The sequence below is a fragment of the Callospermophilus lateralis genome, chromosome 7, assembly GCF_048772815.1.
Source record: "Callospermophilus lateralis isolate mCalLat2 chromosome 7, mCalLat2.hap1, whole genome shotgun sequence".
In the NCBI taxonomy this organism is placed as follows: domain Eukaryota; kingdom Metazoa; phylum Chordata; class Mammalia; order Rodentia; family Sciuridae; genus Callospermophilus; species Callospermophilus lateralis.
The window spans coordinates 97,669,390-97,681,580 of NC_135311.1; the positions used below are offsets into that span (position 1 = coordinate 97,669,390).

Below are 12,191 nucleotides of genomic sequence, written 5' to 3' on the forward strand. Positions count from 1 at the left end.
TGTTAGAGGCAGATGATGATTCATACATACCTACAGCAACTGCCACCTCACACCTTTGCTTTCTATGCCCAGGTGCATCAAGCTTGGCTTCCAGTTGCCAGAGAGTAACAAGTCTACACTCAGAATGCTGAGTAAGTTATGTATGTGAGATCTGGTTGACATATCTGGTCTTCTATCTGCCCTACACCCAAATATGTACACTTTTTTTTAACATGCAGATGACCTTTAGCTCAATTTCTGAGCTGTACAGTTCACCCAGTACATCAGAATTCTGTATGTCAATGGTAAGAGTATGAGATAGATTCCCACTCTTCATTTAGCCAATATGCTTTGTATGCCATCTCTACCATTCAGAACCCCAGGGGCAAGGAAAAGCAAGTGCTCTCTGTACCCCTAACATGAGAGACCCCTGAGGACTTCACAGAGTGGAGAATTAATTTAATTGTCCTAAGTGTGATTATGACACTGGTTATCTAAGGGAATGTTGGCACTCCTGGGTGATTAGGTTGCGAAATTTAGGATGGAAATACTATGATGTCTGAATTATGGTAACAAATGGTTCAGCAAAATAAACTTATTTGTATTTCAGAGATAATAGATACCTAGATTGATAGAGCATGCATAAAGAACACAGAGGAAATAAGTGTTAAATAATTGAACATCAGTGAAGAGTAATAGGTGTTCTATTCACCATTCTCCCAACTTTTCTGTAGGTTTAAGTTTTTTCAAAAATTACACCTTGGGAAAATACTAAAACAAAAATAGGCAATGAATTTTCACTAATATTTAAGAAAACATTTAAATCCAAATATAATATTAGTAATCAACCTTTATGACACTAATTGGTAAAATTAGTAATTGACAAACTAATAAAATAAGCAGTTTTATAAGAAAAATTAATTGCATGTGATATGCAAAAATATAAATTAAAATGAGATCCCTATATTGGTTAGCTTTAATGTGACAAAATACCTAAGATAATCAACCTTTAAGGAGAATATCTGGCTCACAGTTTCAGGGTTTTCAGCCCATGTTCACGTGGAAAGGAAGTACATAATGGCAGAATTTCATGGTGGAGGAATACTGCTCACCTCATGGCAACTGGGAAGCGAAGGGAAAGACAGGAAGAAGACAGGGTCCCAATATCCCCTCCCAGGGCACACCCCCATGGCCTATCTTCCTCCCTCTAGACCCCACCTTCCAAAGGTTTCATTCCCTTCCAGTAGTGTCACTGGATGGTAACTAAGCCATTAGTACAGGGGCCTTTGGAGACATTCCAGTATCTAAACTATAACAATCCCATCTTAAGCCTAAAATTCTGACAAAATTGATGTAGACACATTGTACTGACACGATAGAACATTATACAGGTATCATTTCAGATAATATTTATTGATAGCAAAAATATAATAATAATATAGTAAGTAAAAATGCATTGTACCAAGCAAATATCCAATTAAAATCAAAACCAAAACAAAACAAATTAATAAAAAAACAGTGAAATTAAGAGTCTAAATTAGGTTACTATTTTTGAGACTGCATTTAGAAAATGACTACACATCAATATGCCAACCATACACATATCCTGACAAATGAGAAAATAATTGTGAGAAAAATAACAATATAAAGATATACCTTAAAAACTCCAAACAGAGAAGCACACAAATAAATGCTATTTTAAGAGGGATTATTTTCATAATGGTTTCTAAAAACCATTATTTCATTTCTTTAAAGTTGAAGACAGAATATTTACTAAGAACCTACATAGAATTGTATCCTGTAGTGCAGGAGAAAGGAAAAGGAAAAGGAAAACAATATAAGTACATTAATATAATATAAAAATTAAAAGGAAAATAAAATATATTTTAGAAAATAAAGCCCCAGTTTCCCATATGCCATAGAAACGTCTCAGAAATTCTAACATGTAAACTTTAAACCAAACTTACAGAATGTCTCTTGGGCCTAAGAAGCCTGGTCATCAATTTCCTTCATTCCAGAGCCATAAAAGTAAGTGAACTGAAAAAATAACAAGTCTCCCATACAAAAATAATTCAAAATAATATATGTAGCTCTTCCACCTTCAAAGAGATGAAGGACACATAACTCCCCACTCCCTTTGGGTTTGGAGAGTTATACACAGTGACTTCTTTCCAAAGAGTACAGTATACAAGGAGTGAGCGTCAGGGGTTGGAATGAACACTTTAAGCTGTAGAAATGTGACAAAGAGGATCTCAGCCAGAGAATCAGGTTAATGTGATTCCAAGAGTGATGTGAAAGAACCATGTGAACTTGGTCCCCAAAACACACTATCCAGGTCTCACTGTGAGAAAAATATCAGACAACTTCCAGCAGAGGGACGGCCCACCATATACCTGACCAACACTATTCAAAACTGTTAAAGTCATCAAAAACAAGGAAAGCCTAGGCAACCACCGAGGCCAAGAGGTGCCTGAGGAGACAAGGCTAAATGTAATGTGCTACCCTGGGTGGGACCTAGAACAGATGAAGCCCATTAGGCAAGAACTAAGGAAATGTAAATAAAGTATGGAGTTTAGTTAATGATAACACACCAATATTTGTTCATTACTTGTGACCAACGCACCACACATGTAATGAATGATGTTAATAACAAAGGGAACTCTGTGTAAGGCATGGGCAAGCTTTCAGGACCATCATTCCTGAGAATTTACAACTAGAAAATTTCCTGAAAATGTAAACTATTTTAAAATCAATAGTTTATCTGAAATTATAATTGGAACATACTTATTATTATTATTATTAGAACATACTTTTAAATAAGTTACAAAATATTTTTTCCCCCTGAAAATGAAGAAAAACTTTTTCTCAGACCCCTGTGTTCAAAACAAACTTAGGCTCCCAAAGAGCAGTTGGGTTCTGATGGACTCAGTTCTTCACCTAGACATGTCCCACTTTGTTCTGGTCAAAAGAAGCCTGAAAACAACCTATTAGTAAGTTTAAAGAACCTCATAGATTCTGTGAAATTCTTAGAATAAACTCAGTCATTCTATGAATATTTTTACTGACTTCTGATTCTTTTACATTTTAATCACTGTTTTGTTTTGTTTTGTTTTCTTGTTCTGTGTGTGTGTGTGTGTGTGTGTGTGAAAGAGAAAGAGCGAGTACATGCACATACACACACGTGGGCTACAGACTGAACTCAGGGCCTCCTGTATCCTAAGCATACCTCTATCACTGAACCAAACCTGGCCCTGTTTTTAGCTTATTTATTACCAGTCACTGCAAATCTCTTTAGAGGGAGTATTTATATGTATGAACATATTTTAGTCTGGTTATACAAAATTTTATCTTTCGAATCTCTGACTAACTATCTCTCATGTTCTGGACAGTCACCCACTCAATGGCTAGAACATGGCAAATTACTACAGTGTTCAGCTTTAGTTCTTGAATTGCAAGATGGAAATAACACCACCTGCTTTCATGGATGGTTACTGAAGACTAACAGAGCTAACATTCGTCAGTACGCCTAGCACAGATAAAAGAAAGGCACTGGATAAATGACAGTGACCATTATTACTATTAACAAAAATAGCAGTAATTATTTTCATTAATATGATGAAAAGAATGGAACAGAATTACAAATCAGTCCTCAGCCTGGTGCTGATTTCCTCAGTGACCCAGATAAACACAAGTAAATGTTGTATTTCAGGGGATGAGAACAACTAGAGAGGAGAGGAAAAATGTTTTCAAGGAAAACAGAGAAGGAGGAGAGGAGGAAGAGAAAAATTTCTTACATATGGTCACTACCAAAAACAAGTTTGAAAGATTTAAGACAAGGTGAAATCCAATCACTCCTGAGTCCAGACTCTACTAGAATAATAAAAAGAAAAAGAAAAACACCTTCTAGCCTTTTTGGCACTCATTTCACCAAATCCACCCAAAGCAATCACATGTAAGAGCCAAATAAACACCAAATCTGAACCTCTACTTCTCCTTGCCCAGAGGATGCCAAGTTCCTGCTCTACTGCCCAAAGTTATTTTGGCATTGAGACATTCCATTTCCGACCCTGGTCATCCTTATTTTAGGGGAGAGAACAGACAGTGGGGAATTTTTTTTAATTTAAAAATTAAACCTTTATTGTTTAAATACTTTGTGTTACATATTTCATCTCCATTATATCTACCTCTTAGTAATCCTGAGAGTGCTTACAGAAAAGGAAACGATGCTTAGGGAGGAAGACTATTTGCTCTAGGTTCTTGCAGATACTACATGGAGAAACTGAATCCAGGTCAGTTGGACCACAAGGATTTTTCTTTCCTTTATGCCAGCAACTTAATGTAAATACTCCCTGCCAAATGTGATAGAGAAAGGGAAGTAAAAAAGGAGCTAATTCCTTAAACACTTTTCTCAATGCCATGTTTGAAGTTTTTCTATTATTTCAAACCATACAATAACCTCATGAACTCACTATTATTGTCTACATTTGCAATCAAGCTCAAAGAAGTTCCTCCTTTCACCTTGATCATGCAGGATGAAATGAAGAAGGCAAAATGAATTGAGACACTGGAGTAAACAACAGAAAAGACAGAAGACAAACTTAAGATGTAAGAGGGCCAGGGAAGAAGGAAGCCACCTATGCAGAAGGAATTGAATGCTGGGTGCCCAAAGTCTGCAGGCTCTGCTCTGTAGAGAAGGAAACTGAAAGAGAGGTCTGAACTTGCCCACAAGTATGGGGGAGGGTGGGGGGAGCAGAGATTGTTAATTTGTACTAATGAAAACAGAATGAGTCATGAGCAATGTAGCCAATAAAAAAAAAATGGCAGGGATGACTGAATGGCCAATAAATCATTTTTAAGCATTAAACTTTTTTGCTTCCTTAAGATCTGAGAGTGTCACAGAAAGAGATGGAAGATGGAAATATGTTCTGATGTCAACAAGAAGCCATTCAATTTTAAATTCACTATATTAGGCCTTGAAAACACTTCCAGTCTCTCACAAGTATAGGCCATCTCAGAATCATAAGACTTTCAAGTATATTCTATATATTGTTGTCCAAATATACCCGACCATAAAGCTACCTGGGCACTTGTTAAACATACAAGTTCCCAGGTGTGTCCCATAGAGATTTCAGGAAGCAGAAAACTGCAACTCCTGGGAATCTGTGTTGAAAAAATTATTCAAGTGATTCTTAGAATCAAGCTAGTTTGAAAAATTGCTTGAACAGGATTGTCCCAACCAGCCTGTAGGTAGGTACCATGATCTCCATTTTGCAGATAAGTAGTGTGAGACTCAACAAAGACACATGCCCAAAAGCACACAGCTATTAAGGATACAAGTCACCATATGACCTCCATACTTACTATTTGATTTAAATCTATGTGAGCTGGGACTAGCTTCAAAAAGCCCCCTCCTTGAGGTCTGAATGTGGCATCAGACACAAGGAAACAGTTGTTTACAGTATCTAGAGCCATCAGAAAGAACCAAGGGGAAATAAAAGTGCTGGATTAAACAAGACCCAAAGAAAAGGAAAACCAGGTCTTTCTCCATCTCTGGTTTTATTTTTGAGTCCTATAAACCTTGAAGCCAATCACCTACAAACACACAACTACTAGCATATTTTAACTAACAGGTCTATTTTGCTAAAATCAGAACATTTCCTTCACTGATGCACAAAAGTAGAAAAAAAGCCTCCAGAAATTCTTTTAATAACTTAGACAATGTCACACAAGAGGAATGCCCAAGATGAGGTCTTCACCCCTGCCTCCTCCCCCAGTGGTGAAAACTATAATGGTGACTAATTACACCCCCCAGGGCAAAGTTCAGACCACTAGAGGGGTGAGTACCTGAGGTTGGCTGAGGCTGTCTTCATGTGCATATGGATGCTCTCCTCTCTGAGACCTTTGGCTGATGACTGCTCTGCTGAAGGGAGGTGCTGGTGGGCGCCACGTGAAGAATGATGTGCTCATCAAAGGCCTTCACCACTATCTCCTTCTGGAAGTAGGGCTGCTGATCTATCACACTCTTATCAACTCACCACAAGAAAAGGCCAAACCCTGTACCGTGGGATAGACAGGAGGAGCACAGGGAGAATGGTACTGCTGTTCCCGGCTTCTCCTGAGTTTATATAATAAAAAATGGGGAGGACATGCCTGCTCTGAAGGCACAGAATTTAAGATACAACACCTGCTCTCTACTTTATACAGGTTTATCTCTTCCTCTGGGAATGGATCCTCTGCCTCACAAATTTGTTCAATCCAGATTCGAAATCCTTCTCAATTTGAGACAACCTCTCACCCTGATGCAGCCCCCTAACTGAGGTTAAGATGGTAACAAACTGGCCGTATATGAACAGATTTCCTGTCCATCTTCTGCACATATCCAGGCACATTCCCACTGTTAATTATATCAGCCACAATTTCATATGCAATAAGTATTCTGTAAAAGTCTCCTGCATGTAGCACATACTTTATTTTTAACATTCATAACTTACTGAAAAATAGTGGCTGATTCCAACACACATACCTCTACAGTGGTATACCATTTATACAGATTCCAGCACATTTATACAAAACCAAAATAAATTCATATCACATTCATCCACTTAAAATCAACTTCCTTGAAAAACATCTCCTGCCCTAATTTTTAGTTGCCAAGTAAAAGGTGCTTTTGGGCAAAAAGGCACCATTTACTCCAGATTTTTCATGTTTCCTCCAAATGTGTCCATTTTAAGGAATGGTCTTCACCTTGGATACTCACATTTCTGGCCTCACAGGAATTGGAATAGTATCTGGGCATGTGTAGTGGAGGTGGAAGATAGACTCAAGATGTTTCAAGTATTCAAAATCACATGCAGATGTACAAACAGAATGTCCAGTCAAAGAGAGTTAAGAAAGCAATACATATACACAGACACCCAAGAATGGAAGAGTGCAAATAGAATCCAACTTGTAATTAACATACCGTGCTGTGACACCTGTTGCCTTCCATGATAAGAAGTCTGGGAGATCAAAGAAATGTCCTGCCTTATCCCAGCAAGTCTCTCTCAAGTTCTGCCAAATTAAATATATATTAGAATCAATTATGGGTTCTTTTTTTCCCTAGCCCTCTCCTCTTTCGGTAATGTTTCAGAATTTTCAAAACAAAAATACAGCCAACAATGTCTGTTAAAACATCTGTTCGAGGGCTTGGGGTGCACAGTGTGACATAAAAACAGTACTTTATAGGAAAGAAAAATGGCAATTATTGATCCTTCCAAAAATGACCATAATTTCCCTTTATCCCACTTTGACAACCTGGAGAGAGAAAAAATACTCTATGAGAATATGCAATTCATCTTCCCAGTGAAGGGTGAGAGAGTATGCTTCAAACATGTAATATTTTAACATGAGCAGCTGAAATCTGGGGAGAAAACTGCACCAAGACATTACATTACAGTGAATCTGAACATGCTGGGCCATGTAAAATTCTCAGGAGTCAAGTGGATCCAAAGGCAATGAAAAAGATGGTCTCTGCCCTCATAGAACTTGCAGTCCAAGCCAAAGAGAACAGCCACATAATCAAGCCATTGTCGAATAATTTTTAAAGGTTTGTTTTTTCCACATTGCTACATAGTCAGATTTTTCCTTACCACTCGTTTTTTTCTTTCCTCTGACAACTCCACCTGGAAAATTCATCAATTACCTGTCACTTTGTTCCTTCCCAGGATCCATTTTCTCCTGTTCCTTTGCTTAACCCACTCCCCAGGCTTCCTAAGTGAGGTTAGGTCTGGCTATCATAGCATTGCATATTTGTTTATTGTCTTTCTTTTCCTCCACGACTGTAACCTCTGTGATATCAAGGACTTGTCAGTCTTGTTCACCGTATTTGATGATGGTCTCCTCTCCTCCCCCTATCCCACAGGCTGAGTGGAAACCACACAGTTCTCATTCTAATTTCTGAGAACCTGATTGGATTATGGAAAGACGTGGGAGCTGGCTGAACCAATCAGATTTCTTCTCCCAGAAATTTAGAATGCCTATCCAGTGGAACCATTTAACTTCTGCCTGTGAATGGAATTGGGGAACTGGGGTCTGGGTGTAAGATAAAATTTGGAAACTGAAGTGGCCACTATCTACCAAGCATTTAGAAACAAAGAAAACACACACACACACACACACACACACACACACACACACATACATGCACATACACACACAGGGTAAAGGGAACTGAAGCACTGTCAAGAAAAGGGTTCCTACCACTCAGGCAACTTTCTATGTCCTGTTTGCAATTATTCTCTCTAGAAGAGGCTAATGAAAGGAATTTATCATAAACTCAAGGGCATTTGGGGGAATATACTAGCAACACACCTGAAGTTCCAAATGAGACATATTCTAATATCTGTAGAGGGCAACACACAGTAGGTACTCAATAAATATTTACTGAATTGAAAGACATACTGTTCAGTTTCTCCTTCCAATCCCTCTCTTCTGAGCAGTGCTGCAACATTTATGAAGGGACCCACGTGTGTGCAACACAAAAGTGTTGAGCAACACAAAAGTGCCCAGTGCTGTTTGTTCAATTTTACATACAATCACAACTTTACCTGCATGCTTCTAGCCAGAGCCAAACAAAAAAATCTTCACAAATTCAGAGTACAAGTGCTTATGCTAGATCTTGTTTTGGGTCACTGGAACATAGCCAGCAGACAGCCACTGTGAACAATGAAACCCAAACAGAATGTCTCTAAGAGAATTTTAGGACTTTTGCCCAAAGGAGACATTCTGGAATTGGAGGAGTGAGGGATCCAGGAGCATCATTTCCTCCTGAGACCACACCTGCTTCACTGACAAAGCCAGAGACCTGAGTAAATCTTACAATAGGATGAGGAAACAGAAAGAGCACATTGTTGGAAGTACAAGCTATCTTTAAGAATGCACATGATCTCTGAAGGGAAAATCCCTGCTTTCTCTACAAAAACAAAGTCTAGAGATTAGGCAGCAAAGAAAAGCAGGGAGAATTTGGGTGAGAGAGAATGTGTCCAGAAGCCTGATCCCTTTCTTCCAGATACTAACTGGCTGTCTGTGAGTGTCCCATGCAGTTCTTCATTGAGCTGCATGATTCACAAGGACTTTGCAACCCCAGTCCCAACTGCCAGATTGGTCAAGACCCCTGGGGATGAGATTTTTTTAATATGGTTCTATGGGAAAATCTCTCTCTCCTTCCTCCTCTCCAATCAGTGCAATACCAGTCACAGGCCCCAAACTCACTGAGTCAATTCTGTCCCAGTATCCACTGGGCCTGCATCATGCTTGACTGGCCTCTTGTTTCCTCCACAGTTTGCAACAGGGATCCCACAGCCTCATCTTGTTTGATTCTCAGGGCCATTCAGAGGTGTGCAGGTGATACATACCAAGGATGTAGAAACTTAGGGTCAGACCCCAAGGCCTTAGCCCTAATGTTAGGTACCTGTTCTAATATTGGTGGTCTTTCCTTCCCCAATGCCACAATGAGCACCCTGAAGCTCCTAACCCTAGCAGAGCTGTGTCTGGGCCTTCTGGAAAAGTTACAATGAAAGCTACTGCCATTCTTTACAGCAGAAAATAAACAAACAAAAGCCCTTCCAAATACAATTTTTTTAAAACAATCTCAAAAGTTCCAGAAATTTCTATTTCAGTCTTAAACTAATCACTGAACTTCTATGTACCTAACAACACTTTGGGTTAGAGAGAACATACAGTTGACCCTCCACACTTGCCAGCATTCGCTGCATCTCATTATGTGATAGCTTACTCCAATTCAAACTAGGAGCCCTCTGTGCTGAAGTCGTTCTGTCAAGTCTTTCTGTCCTCCAGTTACCAAGCAACTAGTTTTTCAAGAAAAAAAGGATCAGCAATGATACAGGACTCGGCATTACAGGTTTCTACATTCCAACAACAATCCTTTGAGCTAAGCAATCTCCCAGCTTGAAAGCAACCAAATCATTTATTACTTCATAAAACCATAGTCCTTCTTGGGAAGAGGCTCACACGGCTGTGAGTGGGGAGAGAGGGTATGTCCCAGATTCAAGGCCAACCATCAGTTGCCCTGTCAACCTCAGGGCAGAGAAGAAAAGCCTTTGCCTTTTGCCTCCCACTGCAACATCCCAGCAGCTGTAAGGTTTCTACTGCTTCTAGACACCGAGGACACTGGTGAGGGAAACAAGAAAGCCACTGTGATGGCAGAGAGTCTAGAAGCAACATAAGAAACTAGGGATGGCAAGGTAAAGAAAGATCATCCAAGTATTTTACAATTAAGTTGCAAAGAGATTTTCTCTGGTTCCCTGTGGTGTGCAGTGATTAAATGGAAGGAACAGAGATCCTGCACTCTCTGCTCATAATTGATCCTGTCTACACATTCCCAATGCTCATGATATTTTTCAGAACAACTACCCATGAAAATTTACTACCCTTACTCTGTTCAAGACCCCAAATTAGGGCTGACAGGCCACTGAGGAAAGAAGTTTCAGGAAGAAACTTAATCCTCAACATCTTTCTTAAAAGAAAAATGATGCTGAAAACATGGAGTGGATCAAAAGCCCCTATGAGAACCTCCCCAGAATGAATGAAACAACTGTGTATTTCAAACTCCTGTCCACAGAGACCAAGACCAAACACTAGAAAGGGTACACAGGCAAGTCAACTGAGGTTGGTGCTACTGGAGGCATCTCTCTAACACTGAAGACTCACCATTCCATTTCTTTCTTTAAACTGTTCTCATAGCCCCTTGGTTCAAGTTGCCATTATCATTATCATATGATGACTTCCTCTCTCATGGCCTCTCTGTAACAATCTCCACTTAGTCCTCACATCATTCTTTTACTTTCCTAATACATTACATTCTTTATTTCTGTGCCTCTCTGTTTAGGCTGATGCCTCTACCTGGATTGACTCTCTGACCTTCTCCCCTTATCAAATTTCTGCTGTGGACTCAAATACTTAATCCTCAGAAGTCACCCTTGCTGGAAGACCACCCCCCACCATCTCACTCCTGCATTCCACACTGTATCTGAATTACATATTCATGTACCTTGATCTACCTCAATATAACAAACTTCTGGAAGACAAAAGATAAGAAAAACTCATGGGGAAAAAACACTTCAGGAGGTACAAAAAAAATTAAAGCTAATCCTTTTCAAAAGCAAGTTATAATAGAATTGGAGAAAGATGTGCACAAAGGCAAAGGTAATTAAAAGTATGACGTATGACAATAATGTAATGAGCCTGATATCAAGGTTTGGTGAGTCAGCCTCAACTTCATCATAATATTTTGTGTGGTCATATATCTGCCTGTAATGTCTAATCACAGGGTTCAGAGAAGAGAAAGGGCTTGACGGCTAGAAAAGGCTTCATGGTGGGGAGATTTGAGCTAAAGCCTAAAGGTCAAGTAGAATAAATATCAATGCTTTTATAGAGAAAGATACCCAGGAAACAAAAATCTGAACTGATGAGACAGATTATTCCCATTAGAGAAGAGTTTGCTTAACTGTGCCATCATATGATTTATTTTTAAAATGAAATAATTTCATTATATAATTCATTTTCAAAAGCTGGATTTAAATGCAATCCTTTCCCTACCTCCCCGAAGCCCTGCTCTTGTACTGATAGATAAACTCATCATTCACACTAGAGCTGATTCCCAACCATGAAAATGTTACCAATTGCATGACATCTGATCAGATTCAGCAAAGCTGACTTTGTCCAGGACAGTGATACCACCTCAAGTATCAGGAAAATAAGGCTATAGTATGTGAAGTCAAAGAACATTAAAGTCCAGCATGTCTGAGTCTGAGAGCTGTCCTCATCATTTCCTAAAGCTGTGTGGCTTTAGCAAAATTAATACGCCAAAACCTCAGATTCCTCAAAGCCAATATTACTAGCACTTATCCCAAAGGATATTGTGAACATTAAATGAAATAAGATGACAAGATTCACTCACCACTGCTACAGAGCTTCATATTTTTCAAAGCACTTTGACATGCATGATCTCATCTGAGCTGTATAATTCCTTAAAGCAAGGAAGGAAAGAAATTATATACCTCACTTTTCAGATTAGGAAACTAACACCCAGAAAGGGACCATGATGGTCCCAAGGTCAAGGACAGAAAGCAGAATGTCAGAATAAACTTTCTATCTCTTAACGTCCAGCCCAAGGTTAGTTCAGGTCTCTGCCTCCCTAAAGCATGAAAAGTGCA

General features: G+C 39.1%; 1 protein-coding gene across 6 annotated transcripts in view; it reads right to left on the reverse strand.

Moving 5' to 3' along the window:
- Fggy (FGGY carbohydrate kinase domain containing) overlaps positions 1-12,191 on the reverse strand; it is a 399,645-nt gene that overhangs the window by 324,856 nt on the left and 62,598 nt on the right. For all 6 annotated transcript variants that reach the window (XR_013091912.2, XM_076862364.2, XM_076862361.2 and 3 more), the window contains one exon: positions 6,941-7,029. Coding sequence is in view for 5 of the 6 variants with exons in the window: in XM_076862364.2 (XP_076718479.2) it covers positions 6,941-7,029 (89 nt within the window). In the remaining variant the exon portion in view is untranslated. The remainder of the gene's footprint in view (positions 1-6,940; positions 7,030-12,191) is intronic.